Source organism: Dipteris shenzhenensis, chromosome 1 (genome assembly GCF_047967505.1).
Source record: "Dipteris shenzhenensis isolate YYH24624 ecotype China chromosome 1, Dip_SZ_1.0, whole genome shotgun sequence".
NCBI classification, from domain to species: domain Eukaryota; kingdom Viridiplantae; phylum Streptophyta; class Polypodiopsida; order Gleicheniales; family Dipteridaceae; genus Dipteris; species Dipteris shenzhenensis.
Window position 1 is genome coordinate 24,963,602 of NC_141596.1, and position 20,716 is coordinate 24,984,317.

The following is a 20,716-nucleotide window of genomic DNA, read 5'->3' on the forward strand; positions in this document are numbered from 1 at the left end:
CATTATAAGGTGCGTTCTCTAAAGGCAGATTTTGTGTATTCGAAGAAGTTCACGATTTTGTGGATGTATTGATTTTGTGTATTCGAAGAAGTTCACGATTCCCGCCATCCTGGGGTAAATCTTGTCCGTGCTCCTCCAGCCTTCTCTTGTTGTTGTTGGCTATGGCGCACCAGATCACATAGCATTTGTGCTGTCGATCCTGCTTCCATTTCCACATTACCTTCCCGATCTTGCTGTTACATACACGCTCCGAATTTTGAACAGTTCATTCTCTCCACTGGCGTCCGAATTCCCACAGCCTTCCCATCACGATGGAGCGTTTTGTCACGCGTGACTCTTGAGGCGATCTGGTGCAATGGAGTTCAGCGACACCTATAAGCACACTGGTCCTTGCGCCTTTTCTCCAGATGCTCGGTTGCTGGCGGTTGCCGTGGATTACCGACTTGTGATCCGCGACGTTGTCTCACTCAAGGTCTTCTTTGTGTTCTCCTCCTCTATTCTTCCTCAGAATCCTGTTTCCTGTCGGAGTTTAAATGCAGGACATCCCAATCACGGTACCACACTGTACTCCGAGTTCTGGGTATCCAGGTCCTTCTAGGAGGTCGCTTAGCCATGGTTGCTGTTATAACGATTAGTGATTTCCAACGAGTCTCCGAGTGCCCGTTTGTTTCTTTGTTTCGTATAGGCCGGAGAAACCCTGTTCTTCATCCCCGACCTGGGTGGTGTTATTATGTCCTGGCGGTTAGAGGGTCATAAAAGCTCGTTTTTTGGAGATGTGAAGCCTTTTCCTGTTGAGAGGCCTTGAAGCTAAAGCGGTTGCGTTGAAAGCTGTTACCCTCTCGTTCTCTCAACACATATTAGATTGAAGTAGGAACGTACATTCTTTAGAGCGAGTCAAAGTTCAAATAGTAAAAGGTTTTTCACACAAATAGCCAAGCGAATACCGTTGTAGCCTCTCATCGGAGGAAAAAAAGCTTCGCTTCATGTTGGCAAGAAAGGCTCACGTCGACCTTGAGGTGAATGTCTGGGTTATTCCTCCCCGGTGGCACCAAAGATATGGATTAGGATTCCAAGCTGCCCATCATTTCCCAAGCCGTGGCCTGCGCATGATGTAGGGGTAGGTCTACACATGGCATCTGCTCTTTCCCAAAGCCACGGCCATCATCGGGTGATTACTCTTCATTACGAAGAACAGCCACTAGGTATAGCTTGGCACCTAGGCAGAGGTGGGGATGAGTTGTCCTGCCTCGCAAGCCATTGATTTCAGGAGATACTCGATAGCTTGGCAATATAAGGAAATGGGAGTGGTGTTACCTCAGCTTTGAAATCTGTAGCGTTGATTGTGGCTCTCTTTCAGTCTATAGGAGAGATGATATGCTGAATTCTAGGCACAATGGGAGGCAGCCTCAAAGATTGGAGAAATGGTTTCTTTTTCCACTAGCATGCATAAAATAGTGGCACTCGTCATCCGTTGCGTGGTGCTTCACCAACTAGGGATTACATTCCCTCTTGTGGTGTCCTACCTCTGGTTGTGTTGACATTCTTTGGCTCGTGAAATGTGCAACCGAGATAAGTTGTTTAAAGCCTTAGAATACTAAATTACATATGGCCCTATGAGTTGAGAGAGGTGAACATTTTTTTACAAGGATCCAGAAGCAATAGATGGAAAACCTTCATAGGCACCTATTAGGCAGACCTCTTTATCTTTGTCTGTCTTACACATACAAGACATGCCCTAAAATTGGAGGGGAAGGCACAGTTTTCGTGGAAGAAGTGGGGGATTAAAGCAATATGGACAGAGATTAATGAGGTTTTGACAGTGGCCCATTGGAAGGCAGCCAAAAGGCTATAAGGATACACCACAGGTACTTCAAATTATGGAGAAGAGACCATGCTGGCTGATGCTACCGCCCACTGGTGTGACAATCAAAGGTTTTGGACGAAGTATCCTGCCATCCACATCAGAATCAAGCGCACCGAGCTTCAACACCAACTTATTACAAAAAGAATGGAGAAATTCATCTTATGTATTGCAGTCCAAAAGAGCAAATGACAGATTGCAGCACAAAATGAGCAAGCAGGAAGACATATCCAGAATGACATGTGGTGTTGATCACCATTGACTGGTTTCCAGAGCAGCAAGGGGTGTGCTTGTGGGGCATTTAAGCAGCCCACTGGAGCACGAAGGCTGACAGATGATCGGAAGTGCTAGGAGGAGGTAGAACGCAGTTCTGAAGGTGCTAGGCGTCCACATCTAGGCAGTAACTTAGCTGCTAGATGGTAGCACATTGAGCACGCTTTTGTATCAGGTTTTGTCCATCATTAAAGCAATCTGTAATACATATTTTGTTGTTCCACTCTACGATGCATTGTTCAAGATTTGTGTCTGTATCTATCTCTATCTACAATTGTGTGCAGTTAGAAAGGAGTGAGATTTGATTTTAGCATTGTGTGATTCCTGTGCATTTGTATACATTCTTCTATTGGGGTAATGTTGGTATCAGAGCCACGACGAGGAAGGCTCACAAGTGCACGGAGCTTGGAGATGAGAACCTTTGAAAGGAGATCTCAGTTCAGGCTTGTGAAGTTCCTGAAATAGACTCAACTTAGATGCACCTGATACAAATACTAGCCATCCCTCACTAGGGCACAACTGTCTGAATCTTGGTCACCTTCCTTCTCACAAATGTACATGTCCTTCAACCAAAAGAATTGACTTCAATTTTCATTGAGATCTCCTCGCAAAAGTTCTCATCTCCAAGTTCCACACACTTGTGAATCTTCCTCAGGGCTCTTGGAACAGAAGAATGTATAGAAATGTGGCACATGAATCACACAATGCTAAAATCAAGTCTTGCTCTGTTCTATCGTGCACACGATTGTAGATAGAGATAGATGTAGACACAAATCTTGAACAACGCATAAAGGAGTGGAACAACGAAATATGTATTATAGATTGCTCCAATGCCACATACAAAAGTGTGCTCAATGTGCCATCATCTAGGAGCTAGGTACTACCTAGTCAACGCCCATGTTTGAAGGATAGGTACATCTATGAGAAGAAGGTGACCAAGATTCACGCAGTTGTGCCCTAGTGAGGGATTGCTAGTATTTATAGCAGCTGCATTTGTGTTGAGTCTATTTCGGGCTACACATGTGCTGACCCCAAACTTGTGTTACAGTAGCTTTGGTTAGGAGCAAAGCCGCTGCTGGAAGATTGAGACGGACAGTGGCCAGCACTACATCACTGGCTATGCATTAGTAGGACCTTGCCCCCTCTCGAGCTCCCCATGACATTTGCACCTTGTGAGGGCCCATTTTACTGGCTAGAGCCAGCATGGCCTGTTTACATGGATTGATCGACATGATGATGAGGATTGTGATAATGATGATGATGTCATCTTATTGATGATATGACTATGTGCTACTTAGGACTTAGCATTCAGCATGGGTGATGATGCTTGTTTGGTAGCTCCACCCTTTCTGCTTGTTGTATCAGGTTTTCTACCATTCTCATAGACCCATCGGTCTTTCGTAGACTGTAATAAACTTTCTTTCTTTCTCTATTCTCTCTCTCTCTCTCTCTCATACACACACACACATTTTTTTTTTTGGGGTGAAATCTTTGATTGATTATATTACATGAGTTGCAACCTTAAAAAAAGGTGCTACAATTACATCAACTGAAAATTTCAGTATATGCCAAAAAGAGCTCGTGATCTATGCAGTGGGTTTGCAAGCAATCAAAGAAAGATTGCTACAGAGAACACCTGAAAAAGCCAAACAGAGAGAAAGTAGGATCACCAAAGACTTTACAATTTCTATATGTCCATAAAGTCCATAGTGCCCAGTAGTGAACCCAAACAAAGAAAAGATGAAACTCCTGTTTGGATGGATGAAACCCAAATAGCCAGAAGAACTTCCCAAACGGAACAGATGGGAATCCTGCTTGCAAGCGCTGTCGTATGGCAAGTAAAATTGAATATATGCCACAACGATGGACTGCACTATTCAAAGACGAATGTGCAAAGGCTAGGTTGCGAGTTTCCAATACTCAAGCTTTTTCCGAAGCTTAGCCAAAACCCAATCAGTTTGTTGTCGGCGAGTGAGTTCCTACCCGAAAGGGTAACCAAGATGACGAACGAATTGAGTGGGTGGAATGATATCCCCGGGCCATAATAGACTATGCTAGTCTTTGGAATGCAAAGGGAGCAGCTTAGATTTTTGAAAATTAACATGAAGACCAGCTGCCAAACCATAAACAGAGAGGGCCTGCATCAAGGCACCAAGATCATGGGGCATATTCTTCGGGGTAAAGAAAGAATCATCAGCATAAGCTTGAGCAACCATGCTGCGATTAGCATCTGATTCCAAGCCATGAAGTGACCCTGTAGCCACAAGATGATCAATATATTGCAGCATAGGATGAGTAGCGATGTTACGCTCTAGCCGAGGTAGCATGACCTCGGAAGAATCAGTCGACATTTCCCTTATAGGATCTATTTTTGTAATCTATGTGTTTGCGCTTTATGTAAATGATCGGGAGGGATTAATGTCAAGGTCCTAGGTGAGGGCTGATAGCACCAGACTAGATAGATCTGAGACCAGGGGCCTAGTGCAAAGAATGTGCCTAGGGGCAAGGAATTAAATGCATCCCAAGAGAGGGGTGAAATGTTGCATTAGAAAGGCCCTATATGGATGACATGTGGCATCTAGATCTATCTAGGGATTTGGGGTCTGTCAAAGCTTGAGAGAGAAGGGGAGAATAAAGGGATTTACGTGATTTTGAGATAGCTCTCTCTCTCTCTCTCTCTTGCTGTGAAGCTTTGGCAGTTTGGCTGGGTGGAAGATCAAGGTGCTACTCCCGTGATCGGAACTAGAGACTAGGATAGTAAATAGTGGTAACAATTTGGTATCAGAGCCAGGTTAATTGTTACCACTATTTACTATCCTAGTCTCTAGTTCCGATCATGGGAGTAGCACCTTGATCTTCCACCCAGCCAAACTGCCAAAGCTTCACAGCAAGAGAGAGAGAGAGAGAGAGCTATCTCAAAATCACGTAAATCCCTTTATTCTCCCCTTCTCTCTCAAGCTTTGACAGATCCCAAATCCCTAGATAGATCTAGATGCCACATGTCATCCATATAGGGCCTTTCTAATGCAACATTTCACCCCTCTCTTGGGATGCATTTAATTCCTTGCCCCTAGGCACATTCTTTGCACTAGGCCCCTGGTCTCAGATCTATCTAGTCTGGTGCTATCAGCCCTCACCTAGGACCTTGACATTAATCCCTCCCGATCATTTACATAAAGCGCAAACACATAGATTACAAAAATAGATCCTATAAGGGAAATGTCGACTGATTCTTCCGAGGTCATGCTACCTCGGCTAGAGCGTAACATTCCTTCCCTCTTCAGACATCAGCGTCCTCGATGATAAAGTCTGGGAACACTCTCCGCAACTGATATACGGATTCCCAGGTAGCTTCGGATAGACGCTGACCATGCCATGCAACCAACACCGTGGGTATCTTCCGATTTCGTATTTGCATTGTTCCTCGGTCCAGGATTCTTGTTGGTTTGCGCCTTGCAATATCCTCTATCTCCTGAAACAAAACCACACCTTCGATTAGTGAGTCACCAGTATGTAAAAATTTCTTTAAACGTGAAACATGAAAAACCGGGTGCACCTTACACCCCTGTGGTAATTCTAATTTATAGGCTACACTGCCTACTCTCTTTAGAATTAACCACGGCCCACAGTATCGAGGTGATAACTTAGCACACTCTCCTGAAGTCAACGACTTCGAGTGCGAAGGAATTCTGAGAAAAACTTTTTCTCCTTCTTCAAATACTCTTATAGACCGATTTTCATCCGCATACACCTTGGCTCTATCCATAGCCTGGTGGATGTTAGCTCTCGCAAGTGCTAGCATCTCCCGCATCTGAACTACAAAGTTCGCGGCACTAGGCACTTTCTGAGGTACTCCAACTATAGTTGGATTGGCTGGTCTATAACCATAGTTCAGCTCAAACGGACTGAACCTAGTAGATGAATGTTTCCTATCATTGTAGGCAAACTCCAACAATGGCAACCACTTGTCCCATGTATGTTGCCTCAATGACACATATGCTCTCAGCATATCCTCTAAAGTCTGGTTGACTCTCTCCGTCTGACCATCCGTCTCAGGATGATCCCCACTACTCATTCCCAACTCAGTCCTTAGTGTCTCAAATACCGCTGTCCAAAAGTGACCGGTAAACCTGACATCTCTGTCTGACACTATGGATCTAGGCAATCCATGCAGACGAAATATATGTCTAATAAACAACTCCGCTACTTGCGGGGCACTAATAGACTCTCTAGTCGGAATGAAGTGAGCCATCTTGGTTAGACGATCAACCACCACAAGGATAGAATTATACCCTCCTTGTGTTGCAGGTAGTCCTACAATAAAATCCATGGAAATGCTCTCCCACTTGCTTAGTGGTATTTCCAAGGGCTGTAAAAGTCCGGGTGGCTTCACCCGTTCGGCCTTACTTACCTGACACGAGAAACACCGTGTCACATATTCATGAATATGCTTTTTCATCTTTGGCCAAAAGAAATCTCGCTTCACGAGATCATATGTCTTCTCGACTCCTGGATGTCCCGCACATGGGCTATCATCATGGCATTGTCGGATGACTCTCTGCCTGAGATCATTCTGACCAGGTACTACAACCTTGCCATTTCTAACTAGCATACCATCCCTTATGGTATATCTTGCATAAGTTTGGCCTTTTTTGGATGCCAGGTCATCCTTTTCATTTTCCCCGGGTTTTAACACATGAGCCTTAGGCCATAAGCTCTGGACAAACTCGTCCACCTTCTGAGTTTCTCTGATCTCGGTCATTAGAGCACTCTCTAATACCGTGAAACTCAGGTTGTGCATAATGCGAGACAACGCATCAGCTACCTTATTGTCTTTTCCTCTTCGGTACCGAATCGTTAGATTAAACTCCTGCATGAGCTCTGCCCACCTAGCTTGGCGGCCCCTCAAGTCAGGCTGTTTACAAAAATGTTTCAGAGTATCATGATCCACATCCACATAAAACTCTGAACCATATAGATAATGCCTCCATGTTTCCAAAGCATGGATAACAGCATACAACTCCAATTCATGAGTTGGCCAATTCCTTTGAGAGGGAGAAAGCTTCTTGCTTTCGAAGGCTACTGGCCTTCCCTCTTGAAGGAGGACTGCTCCTACCGCAATGCCACTTGCATCGGTTTCTAGGAACAACGGTTTCTGGGGATCAACTATTTTTAACACCGGTCCTGAGACCACAGCTTGTTTTATGGTGTTAAAACTTTCCTGTTGATTCTGTCCCCAAATAAAAGGTACTTTATCTGAGGTCAGATCAGTCAATGGCGATATTATTTCGGAATATCCTTTGATATGCCTTCTATAAAACTGGACAAATCCCAAGAATGATCGCAACGCGGTCAGACTCTGAGGGATTGGCCAAGTTAGTATCGCAGCCACTTTCTTCGGATCCATTTCTACCCCCTGTGGAGTAATTATGAACCCTAGATACTCAAGCCTAACCATACACAGTATAGTTTTCTTTTTATTCACATAAAGACTGGCTTTCCTCAAAGTACTGAACACTATCCTTAAGTGTTCACGATGTTCAGTAAGACTTTTACTGAATATCAAAATGTCGTCAATAAAATGTACCACGAACTTTTCGATATACGGTCGTAGTAAGTCGTTCATAAGCATGACAAAGGTCGCTGGAGCATTGGTAAGTCCGAAGGGCATTACCCAAAACTCATAATGACCAAACCTGCTCCTAAAAGCGGTTTTATGCACATCCTCGGCTCTAATCCGGATCTGATGATAGCCGCACTTAAGATCTATCTTGCTGAAAATCACGGCTCCATGTAATGCATCTAGCAAATCATCAATCCGAGCCATCGGATACCTGTGCTTGACAGTGATATTATTCAATGCTCTGTAATCTATACAGAGGCGAAACGTATCATCCTTTTTCCTCTTTAATATCACTGGTGAAGCAAAAGGTGAGAAACTTGGTTGAATCTGTCCCAGCTTGAGGTATTCTTCCAGTTGCCTACGCACCTCCGCTTCCTCAGTAAAACTCATTCTATAGGGAGGTCTATTTACAGGCTCTGCCCCCGGGATCAGTTCAATCTTATGCTGAACTTTCCGCTCTGGAGGTAACCCATAAGGTAGTTCATCCCTAAAGCATTCAGAGAACTCCTCTGTTATAAGATTAGCCAGCTTGGCCATCTCATCACTTTGCGTAACATCAGTGCTAGCCGAAGACTCATCCACCGACTCTACCGATGCTGTGCAAAGGTATAAAGACTCTACTTGAGCCTTTCTGATTTCCATCACGGAAACCAACGGTCCCTGAGGTATATCTCTTTCACCTCGCAAGACATAAAGCACATCATTCATCTTGAATTGGTATACGTGCTTTTTCCAATCAATGGCTGGATTCTTCCTAGAATGCCACGCCATTCCCAGGGCTATATCCGCATGAGCAAGCTTGGTTATTTCAAAATCAAGCTTCTCAGTATAGTCCTGAATCCGAAGCTCCAACTGGGTAACCCTTTGGTCCCATACTTCAGTTGAACTTCCATCAGCCATCCTGACTGTATACGCATAGTCAGATGGACTTGTCTTTAATTTCAGCCTCTTCACGAGCTTGGAGTTAATCACATTGTGAGTTGACGCTGAGTCAAACAACACAATGACATCATGACTGGCCACTTGCCCTTTCATTTTGATTAACTCCGTATCATTGAAGGCTGTATACCCCGTTGCTGCGGGCTTAGATAGGATGTTATCAGGTGCACTCGTCACTAACTTAGTAACAGACACACAGAACAAACAAGGTACTAACCTCTGAGAAGATCCCGCTAGCTGAATCTGCATCTCTTCCGCTCTGGGACTTCCCTGCATCTCCACGTCGCACTCTGAGATCACCATCTCAGCCATCCGACGATCTTTATTACGTGGACAATCTCTCCACTGATGAGGTTGAAGGCAACCAAAGCATAAGCCTTCTCTCGCTTTTTCCCTTTGTTTCGGGTTCAAGGGAGACTTAGACCAAGCTCGGGCTGCCATTGGAGTTACTTTTCTCTTCACTCCAATGGTGGTACTTGGTTTGGGAGTTTCAGCCGGTCTCGCCTGCTTGGCTTGACCACTCGGCTGCGAACCACTCCCTTTACTAGTCCACTTCTTCTTAAACCCAGATTTCTTCGGATACCCATACTGGGTTCCGACCTGTGCAAACCCACTTGGCTTGCTGCCCTTGGCATCCTCGTAGTTCAAGGCTATAGCTATTGCATCATCTAGCGTGTTCGCGTACTTAGCTCGAACTTCCATTTTTATTCGGTCATTCAATCCAAATATGAAATCTTTCACTTGGATTGATTGAGGCAGGGGTTCGTCAACCTTCATTACACTCTCTCGAAACTTATCAGTGTATTCTGCCACTGATAAATTTCTCTGACGCAGGTTCCTATATTGATCCCAAGCTCGGGATGCCTCGTCAGGAGGTAAGAAGTGTTTCCTGAACTCTCTTTTAAACCCCTCCCAGGTAGTGGATGCTATACCGTCTTTTTGTTGTTTAATCCACCACCGATCCGCCGCCTCACTAAACATATGGGTGGCCTCGCGGATCTTTTTGATGTCATTTCTGATCTCACAAATGGCGAACGCCTCGTCCCATTTGTGTAGCCAGGTCTCAATGACATCGGAGCTACGGTCGTTCATCCGACCAGAATACTTTTCCGGTCTGTAATTAGCAATATTTGGCACTTTAGCCTTCCTAGGCTCGACCGTATGGACACTAGACTCCGGTTCCATCGGAGCCTTTCCCTTCTCCTCTCGAGAAGGTCTGGCAGACATACTCTGGAGTGCTCTCCTAAGTTCGGACTGCCCTGCATTGGCTTGTAACTGCTGTGCTAACAACTGTTGCAAGGCATCTTCCAGCAATGCAATCCTGCCAGATAACGTATGAGCTACTGGGCGCGATCCCTGCTGGGTCGGCCGGACTCCTGATTCACCAGGGTCCCTCTTGGAAGCTCCTTCTTCTGCTTCCATTTGTTCAGTAGGTGTTTTGTTTTTGGGGTTTTTTTTTTTTTTAAACGCTCTAGCCGAGGTAGCATGACCTCGGAAGAATCAGTCGACATTTCCCTTATAGGATCTATTTTTGTAATCTATGTGTTTGCGCTTTATGTAAATGATCGGGAGGGATTAATGTCAAGGTCCTAGGTGAGGGCTGATAGCACCAGACTAGATAGATCTGAGACCAGGGGCCTAGTGCAAAGAATGTGCCTAGGGGCAAGGAATTAAATGCATCCCAAGAGAGGGGTGAAATGTTGCATTAGAAAGGCCCTATATGGATGACATGTGGCATCTAGATCTATCTAGGGATTTGGGGTCTGTCAAAGCTTGAGAGAGAAGGGGAGAATAAAGGGATTTACGTGATTTTGAGATAGCTCTCTCTCTCTCTCTCTCTTGCTGTGAAGCTTTGGCAGTTTGGCTGGGTGGAAGATCAAGGTGCTACTCCCGTGATCGGAACTAGAGACTAGGATAGTAAATAGTGGTAACAAGCGATGGCATACAATAAAGCACTGAGAGGGCATCCTTGGCGGACTGAACAACGAAGAGTCCACTCATCAGAGATATCCCCAGAAAGAGTGCAAGTTGCATTGCTATCTGTGTAAAGCCAGTGAATAACTTGCTGCATTTTTGGTCCAAACCCCAAAGCTCGCATACTTTGCGAGATGAAATTCCATTGAACTGTGTCAAAGGCTTTTACAATATCTACCTGCAAGAGTAGAACATCCTGCTACGTGTATTTGGCATATTCAATCCCAATATAAGCATTGGCAATGTTATCTGTGATATGGTGACGTGGAACAAAGCCATATTGGGAGGGATGCAACCCATCATGCAAATAACCTTTAATACGATCAACCACCATTTTGGCAATGATCTTGTAAATGACTAGCATGAGCGTGATTGGCTTCCAATCACCAAGTGAATCACATAGCTGCTTCTTTGGAATCAGCTTGAGAAGATCCTTTTTCCATGACACAGGCATTTGTTGATTTTGCCATGTTGCATTTACCATTTGCAGCAAGGTGAATTTAAGAAGATCTCAGAAAGCAAGAAAGAATTCAACAGTGAGACCATCCCATCTTGGAAATTTTTATCTGCAACAGGATCTTAGTGCATCAGACAATTCCCTTTCAGTGAATGCATGTTCAAGGTCCAAAGCCTGAGCATTAGACAGAATTGGATGAACATGCTGCAAAAGAAGCTGGTGTGCAGACACGACCTGAGGAGAAAGAGTATCCACATGCTCAAAATGAGTGGAGAAGTGCTGCACACAAAAATCAACAAGCTCTGGACGAGATGTTGACCAAGAACCATTAGGCATCCGGATCTGACAGATATTGGTAGCTTGTCTTTTGCAGTGTAAGCTCTTTAAAAATTGCTAGGAAGAGCAGCCTTTATCCAAAAAAGCCCGTTGTTTGGATCGGGCTTCCCATTTAGAAAGCTTTTTGCAATCATTGGATTGAAGAGAGAATTCAGCCTGACATAAGAGCATGCTTTCCTCTGAAGACAAAGGGCGAAGATGAGCAAGCTTAGTCTAACTCTGACAAGTAAATTTGGCATGTGCTACAGTCTCCCTTGTGGCTTGCATATAGGATTTGCCACAATCTTGAAGAACTGCTTGCATTCGAGCAACAAAAGCCTGCCAGGCATAGTCCAAATCAATGTGTATCTGACGAGAGAGAGGCTGAATAGCATCAGAGACCAAGGCTTTAAAGTCAGCATGCTCCAGATAACTATCATTAATCAGCAAAAGCCTTCGGCAAGGCAATCTGTCAGTGGGAAAATCATGTAAGGAAAGCCTCAACCAAAGAGGAGCATGATCCGAATGTGTGAAAGCATGATCAACCCAATTTGACAAGTAAAGGCATCACAATGCTGTGGATCAACCTGATACCATCTGTCCAAGCATGCCTGATAAGAAGATCGAGCATTATGCTGAAAGGTATAGCTCGGAAGCATGGGCTGTAATTCCTTCCAGAGATCAACCAGGTGCAATTGAAGCAAAAAATCAGACCATGCATGTGTTTCAGAAGCCAACATATGAGTGTGGCCTGAGGTGTTGTCACCCGATTGAGGGGCATTATGAAAGTCACCACAAATGAAGGCATGTTGTCGCTATGGATAGCTATGCATGGCAGCAAAGATCAAAGCTCTATCATGAGGAGATTGGGAGGCATAAACTGATGCAAATTCAAAAATTTCTCCTTGAACAAGGCATTGAACAATAATCCATCTACCATGGCGATCATTGAGAGCCACAACAAGTTGAAGGTCGTGCTTTACCAAAAAAGCCACGCCAGAAAAGGAGTGTTCTCCAGCCTAGAAGATATCATAACTAGCAAAATGGCCTATCTGAGCAGCATACATATGCTGAGTATGCTCTTGCAAAGCAACTATATCAGGCTGCAATTGCTTGATATACATCCAAAACAGTTTCAATTTGCGACCATCACACATTCCATGTACATTGAGAGTAACACACTTCAGATGATCAAGCATATTTACAGTTATGGGACAGGTATGTACAGCAACTAACGGGCTGTCTACGTGTGCGTTTCCACCTCAATGTCCGGGCCTCTGCCCTGGGATGAAGCATCAGCCTGAGGAGAGGACAAAAGTGCAGCAACTTCCTCTTCAAGAAACAAGGTCCGATTTGCGGTCACAGTAGCCCAGGTCAAGCCAACACCAGAGTTTTTAGCAGGTGTTTTCTCATGAGAGGATGCACCACTCCAAGTGTTTTCTCACGAGAGTGCGAGAAGGCAAAGGTCGCTTGGGGGAGATCACTTTGTGAGGAGTTTGCCATCCATCAGTCAAATTTTTGTCCTTCCCCTGAGGTGGAGAGGACAAAGGCACAGGAAGAGAAGCATTATCATTTGAGACAGCCGGGGCTTTGCCTTTGTCTTGAACATAGAAAAACTGTTTGACCCCTTTGTTTTTTACCACAGAAGAGGCATTTTCATTCTTATTCAAAGGATGAACCATTTCAGCTTGCACTGGCATCCGTGGAGCTCGAGAAGGGCATCGTGAAGCCATGTGCCCAAATTGCTTGCATTTAGCAAGCACTTGCAAACAGCCCCCACTTGAGCTTGTAAAAGGCACTCCCCATGGAAACATTATTTACGGTAATCGAATATGAAGCTGGAGTGGGATGATGTGTGTCCCACAAAATACAGAAGCGATTCGAATTTCCATTGGGTCACAGTGGACATACCACCTTACCGAGGGAAGCTGCAATTTTAGGTATAAGAGAAGACAAGCATTGAGGAAAATCCACAACTTCTACCCAAACAAGGCAACGATGCCGAATCAATGCTTGATAATCCCGGGTGGGAGACCAAGGCAAGACATGTACCATCTGCTGGCCATAGAAGAGAGGAGAGAGGTCGAGCAAAACCTGACGGTGCTCCTCATCAGCCATGATGATCTCAAAAAACCCCTCGCTGCATAATGAACTTTTTTGACATAAGAATTCGACATAAGAACCACCACCCAGGGTTCGAGTCAGCTAATTCCCAACATCCGCTGCAATAGGCATCCGTCTTGGGAAGAAAATTATAATGGCATGCTTTGCATACTCCTTAAGTGAATCAAAGATATCATCCACGTCCACCATGCTTAACCTCATAAACAAGCTGAGCCTCAGCAGAGGCATGAAGGGAATCATCTGAATTCATCACCTGCTTTTGTTTCTTGTTGGAAACCAACTTGTCTTTGTGAAAGGTTTTCTCATAGGAATAATCCGCCATTTGAATCTGGAAGGCTTGGAAGCAGCAAGGCTTTACAAAGAGGAAAGCACATCAGGTACATTAGCCGCAAAAATTATACGGACGGTTTGACAGTACGGCTTGTACGGATAGTATAGCCAACCTAACAGTACAGACACAGTACGGACAACCTGACATAAAAAGTACGGACACCTGATACTTGTACGGACCCCTGACACAGTACAGACACTTGACACAATACGGAAAGCATACGGACGGGCGTACAGCTTGACACAATATGGACACTTGTACGGACACCTGACACATCACGGAAAGCATACGGACTCAGTATAGACACCTGTATGGACGGGTTGACAAAAAACGTATGGAACAAAAACAGGAATGTACGGATCCGAAACGGAACCACAACAGAACCTCGAAGGCATCAAACGGCGGGAGAAACGAGCAACTGTAGTGTGGGAGCACGTGGATTGGCGCGGGAACCCAAAAAGGGTGCAGGAAGCCCTAAACAAAGGGCACGCAGGGTGCTGGCTGCAAGTGAGTACGCAAACACACACACTACACACCACACCTTGCCACACTCACTTCAGCTTACTTGGTAAACTCACACCTTTTTTTTTTTTTTTTGGTGGGGTGAAATCTTTGATTGATTATATTATATGAGTAGCAACCTCAAAATAAGGTGCTACAGTTACATCAACTGAAAATTTCAGTATATGCCAAAAAGACCTCATGATCTATGCAGCGGGTCTGCAAGCTGTTGGGGTAAAGGCACTGGCCACCCTTGTAACAGTATTAATCTAGTACTACTAAGTACACTAAGTACACATTGTACTTAGGTACTTAGTGGCCCTAGTCTTATCCATATATATACTAAGGTCAAGAGAACATTGGGCGCCAGCTCGGGCTTTCGAAGCCAATAGTGCCCAACCAGGCGACTCTCGTCCGGATCCGCGATAACCCCGCCCTCGAGCTCCGCCATAGAGCGTAAGGCGCGCTGGAAGCGGGGCTCCATGGCGGCGACGAACTCATCGGAGAATCCAATGCGGCTTACGTCGACGTAGAGGCCAAGGTCCTTATGCTAGTAGAGCCAGAAGAAAGTGCGGTGGATTCACTTGTAACATGTGGACCAAGGCGGACTTCATCGCCTATTGAGACGACACCGAAAACAAGCAGGCCTGTGAAGTGGTTTTTTCTCCTCCGGGATGACTGCTCATGTGATGACTTTTGAAGTGGGAGCTGTTCTTGAAGACAGTCAGTGACAAGTACACCGTACAAGTACAGCCAGCAGGCAATGTACCGTGCACAGATCTGTACTTGATACTTGCAGTGTATGCCTTGCTGGATGCACCTAAATGGATTTGCAGTCAGATGCCTTGTGAGCAGTAGCAGTTGATGCCATTTACTGTGTTAATGCACGGAATGTGCTGCCAATTCAAAGGGCTTTTGATGCTATTATGCTTGGGACAAATGCTTTAGCTTGTTGCTGCAAGTACAATCACTTTTGGTACAGATTTGGTCGATTTTGGCCAAGTTTGACTTTAGTCAAATTTGGGGCTTTTGTAGCCTGACCGGAAATCTGTCAAGTGGGAGCACTCTACATGCATCAGGCTATCTCGTAAAGCACTACTATGCTTTGAAAGTGCAAATTTGACTTACAGTTTTTTTTTTTGGTCAAATGTCAATCTTTTAATTGGGGTCAAATCTCTGATTTTCTTCATGCTTTCAAAGGGCTTTTGAGCAATCTCACTTCCACACTGTGAATTCAGTTGGGGGGGAAGTTTCTGGAGCATATGGAGATCTAAAATCAGAGATCTTCATCCACAATCTGAGATTCACTGTTTTTTGACAGTCCGGGACTGTCAACCAGCAAGTTTGACCAGATTTCACTGTCAAAAAGGTCAAAAAGTACTGCTACCTTTTCAGAAAACAGTTCTGGGTTTTTTCTGGAGCACTTTGAAGGAGCTGTACCGCACTTTCGCCAGCAAAAAACACAGGACAGATTGCTGTACTGTTTCTGCAGCAAGTGGGAGAAAGACATTCAGTCGGTTTTATGCCACTGAAACAGTACCAAGTTCATTTTCTGATCGTACTTCCGCTGCGGGGGAATTTTCTTGGAGTAACTAGTGCTTAATTGCACGACTACAGGGAGTCAAACTCTATTTTCTTTACCATGAGTTCCGGCAGCGATGTGTCGTCCTTGTTTCAGATAAAGAAGCTCGAAGGAGCTAAAAATTACGACATATGGAGGACACAATGCTACAATGTGTTGATGCAGAAGGACCAGTACAAACCTATAAAGGAGAAGGGTGTTAAGCCCTCCAACATTACTGATGAGCAGTGGGAGAAGATGGACGGCTTGGCCAGGTCGACCATTATGCTTACAGTTGTTGATTCACTGGTTGTAGGCATCAGGGATGAACCTACTGCGTGGGAGATGTGGCAACGTCTTGAGGATACTTATGCCAAGAAAAGTGCCACGGGAAAAGCTTACTGGCTAAAAAGCTTGTTGGTCTTCAAATGAAGGAGGGGACAGCTATGTCCACTCATATTATTGAGTTTAACAGCATATTCAGCCAGGTGATCAACCAGGGGTTGAAGCTCGATGATGAGCTGAAAGCTACACTCATCCTATGTTCTCTACCTGAGTCATGGGACACATTCAGGACTTCTACCAGCAACTCAAAAACCATTCTGGTATTTGCAGATGTGGAGAGTGCTCTTCTACAGGAAGAGATGAACAGAAAGAACAATGCTATTGGGAAGTCAAATGCTTTGAATGCACGCAGCAGGTCCAAAACACGTGGTAAAGACAAAGAAAGAGAGAGGAGCAAGTCCCGCTCTAAGAGTGATCTTGTATGCAACTATTGTGGCAAGAAGGGACATATTGAGAAAAAGTGTTTTTAAAAGAAGAATGACCAGAGAGCCAAAGAAGGCAAGGCTCAAGGCAAGTCTAAGGGCAAAGAAAAAGAAGAGCTGAATGTTACTTATGTTAGTGACAGTGACAGTGGACATGAGATATGTTTCACCTCTTCACTGGAGGCTCATACACTTCATGCTGGTGATGGATCAGATATGTTTTCCTGGATTATAGATTCAGGTGCTTCCTTTCATGTGACATCCTACAGAGATCTGTTTGTCAGATATGCAGGAGGGCAGAAGGGAGTTGTCTTTCTTGGTGATAACCATGCATGTTCTATCATTGGTATAGGTGATGTCAGGCTTGTTCTTGAAAATGGCCAGCAGTTAATGCTTAAAGGGGTCAGGCATGTTCCTGAGGTGGAGAAGAACTTGATTTCCACAGGGTTGTTGGATGATGATGGTTATCTTACCACCTTTGGTAATCAGAAATGGAAAATCAGCAAAGGGGCAATGGCTATTGCCAGGGGTCCTAAGGTTGATACTTTGTACTCACTTCATGCTGGACATTGTCCGCATTCTGATGTAAATGCCACCGAGCTGCCAAAGATTTCATTGTGGCATAGCCGGCTTGGCCATATGAGTATTAAGGGAATGGAGCAATTGGCTCATTTTGGTTACTTGCCGAGTCTAAAATATTCAGATTTGCAGAAATGTGAATTTTGTCTCTACGGTCGTCAAGTACAGATACCTCATAAGAGAAGGTCAAATCAGAAATTACAGCTCTTGGAGCTAGTACATACAGATGTGTGTGAGATGCCTACACTCTCTTTAGGAGGTTCAAAGTACATATTGTCATTCATAGATGACGCCACCCGCAAAGTGTGGGTTTACACTCTCAGAAAGAAGAGTGATACGTTTAAGGCTTTCACTAAGTTTGTTGCACTAGTTGAAAATGAGACAGGCAAAAAACTGAAAGCCTTACGATCTGACAATGGTGGAGAGTACTTGTCCAAAGAATTTCAAGAATTCTGTGAGGCAAAGGGTATCCAAAGGGTTTTGTCTGCACCATATGATCCTCCACAGAATGGTACAGCTGAAAAAATGTTCAGGACCATTCAAGAGAAAGTCAGATCCATGTTGTCACATGCTGCATTGCCCCACACATTTTGGGCTGAAGCTGTAAAGACAGCTGTGCACCTTATTAACAGGTCACCAAACAAGAGACTATGTGGTGGTGTGCCTGAACAAGCATGGACGGGCAAGCCTCCGTCTTACAAACACCTACGGGTCTTTGGTTGTGTCGCGTATGTGCATGTACGCAGGGAGGACAGAACTAAACTGGATCCAAAGTCTCTTAAATGCATATTCCTAGGTTACGGTGACAAAGGTGAGATGGGCTACAGGATTTGGGATCCCAAGAACAGAAAACTTATACGCAGCAATGATGTCGTGTTTGATGAAACCATCATGTTCAAGGAACCTGTTGTACAGCAGGAACCTTTAAAAGTAACTATTGATGATGACAGGCATCATGGGCAACACAGACAGGCTGTAAATCAGCCACAACAGCAGCATAATCAGCCATTAAATGATGCTGCAGCAGATCCTAATGGACAGCCAGTTATGGGAGAAAACATCCCAATGGATGAGGCACAGTTAGGTGATCTTCCTGACATGCAAATGCAGCCAGGAATCATGGAACAGCCACCTTATCTGGGTGATGAACAGGCTGGACAGCCAGCTCAAGATGATGGTCTTTGGGTTAGAAGGTCAACCAGACAGACGGCAGCCAGAAAGATTTGTTCCAGGCATTGATTATTTGATGCTCACTGATTGTGGAGAGCCTTCATGCTACAAAGAGGCTAGGCAGAGGGCAGACAAGGTTCAATGGGATCTTGCTATGAAGTCTGAAATGGACAGTCTTCACAAGAATGGCACTTGGGAATTGGTACCCTTGCCTACTGGTAAAAAGGTACTGCCATGCAAATGGGTTTATAGACTTAAAGTCACACCTGGTGAAAAGCCAAGGCATAAAGCCAGACTGGTTGCCAAAGGGTTCAAGCAGGAATATGGTGTTGACTTTGAGGAGATATTCTCTCCCGTTGTCAAGATGACAACACTCAGAACTGTATTAGCATTGGTTGCACATGCAGATATGGATTTGGTCCAAATGGATGTCAAAACAGCATTTCTTCATGGTGATTTACATGAGGAAATTTTTATGCAGCAGCCAGAGGGTTTTACAGTGAAGGGCAAAGAGAAGCTTGTATGCAGACTAAAGAAAAGTCTTTATGGTCTAAAGCAGGCACCCAGGGAATGGTATCATAAGTTTGATACATTCATGCGAACCCAGGGTTACAGGAGAAGTGACATTGATCACTGCTTATATACCAAGAAAGCTTCAGATGGCAGTTTACTTATCCTCATTTTGTATGTGGATGACATGTTAATTGCTGGAAAATCTCATAAGGAAATGAATGCCTTGAAAAAGAGATTGCACCAGACCTTTGATATGAAGGATCTTGGTGATGCCAACCATATATTGGGTATGCGCATACTTCGGGATAGGGAAAAGCGGTTGCTATACTTGTCTCAGAAGGAATACATTGGCAAGGTCTTGCAGAGATTTCACATGGAGGGGGGGAAGAGTATTGGTACTCCATTACCTCCTTATGTGAAAATCAGCGCTTTGGACAGCCCTCAGACAGATGCTGAGAGAGCTGAAATGTCAAAGATTCCGTATGCATCAGCTTGTGGCAGTCTCATGTATGCTATGGTTGCAACCAGGCCCGATATTGCGTTTGCAGTGGGAGTGGTTAGCAGATACATGGCTAAACCTGGCAAGAAGCATTGGAATGCAGTGAAAGGTGTCATGAGATACCTAAAGGGTACACAGGACTTGTGTATATGTTTCGGCAGTCAAGATGCAAAAGTGCAGGGTTATACAGACTCTGATTATGCCGGTCACCCTGATACCCGGAAGTCTACTACCGGCTATGTTTTCACTTTCACTGGAGGTGCAGTGTCGTGGGTATCTAGAATGCAGCAATGCGTTGCTTTGTCTACTACAGAAGCTGAATATATTGCAGCCACTGAGGCGTGCAAGGAAGCTATATGGCTATCTCGGCTAGTGGCAGATTTGGGCTACTCTAGTGATACTCCATTGTTGCATTGTGACAGTCAGAGTGCCATACAGTTGGCACGAAATCCTGTTTTTCATGCAAAGACGAAGCACATCGACGTGAAGTATCATTTTATCAGGGAGGTGCTTGAGAACAAGCAACTTCAGCTTGTGAAAGTTCACACTGATGACAATCCAGCAGATCTGTTGACAAAAGGATTGGCTGCTGAGCGGTTTGCACACTGCAGACGGCTCATGGGTATTGGATAAGCAGACCAACTGGTCCTGTACATGATGATGTATATTGCTGTTTTTTCTTTTACTCTCTCTTATGGGCACACTGCCTTTAAGTGGGAGGTTGTTGGGGTAAAGGCACTGGCCACCCTTGTAACAGTATTAATCTAGTACTACTAAGTACACTAAGTACACATTGTACTTAGGTACTTAGTGGCCCTAGTCTTATCCATATATATACTAGTGTGTGTACTTGGGGAGGTACCACTCATTCCTTTATCCCCACCCACTGGTGTGTGACTACTGTGAGTGTGTCTCTCTACTCCCTACTCTATCTCTCCCTCACACTCTCCATCTCACAAGCAATCAAAGAAAGATTGCTACAGAGAACGCCTAAAAGAGCCAAATAGAGAGAAAGCAGGATCACTAAAGACTTTACAATTCCTACATGTCCATAAAGTCCATGGTGCCCAGTAGCGAACCCAAACGAAGAAAAGGCGAAACTCCGCTCTGGATGGGATGAAACCCAAATAACCAGAAGAACTTTTCAAAAGGAACAGATGGGAATCTTGCTCGTAGTCGCTGTCGAAGCAAATAAAAAAACTCACGAGAGCACGGACAATGCCAAAACA

General features: G+C 44.6%; 1 protein-coding gene across 4 annotated transcripts in view; it reads left to right on the top strand.

Moving 5' to 3' along the window:
- Positions 1 to 20,716, top strand: part of LOC147905588 (Transducin/WD40 repeat-like superfamily protein) — a 45,449-nt gene continuing 24,733 nt past the window's right edge. The window contains exons 1-2 of one of the 4 annotated variants that reach the window (XM_087380755.1): positions 32 to 114; positions 265 to 472. In XM_087380755.1, coding sequence (XP_087236881.1) covers positions 356 to 472 — 117 coding nt within the window. In that variant the 5' untranslated portion in view covers positions 32 to 114; positions 265 to 355. The other 3 variants (XM_087380770.1, XM_087380762.1, XM_087380746.1) reach the window with 3 other exon arrangements.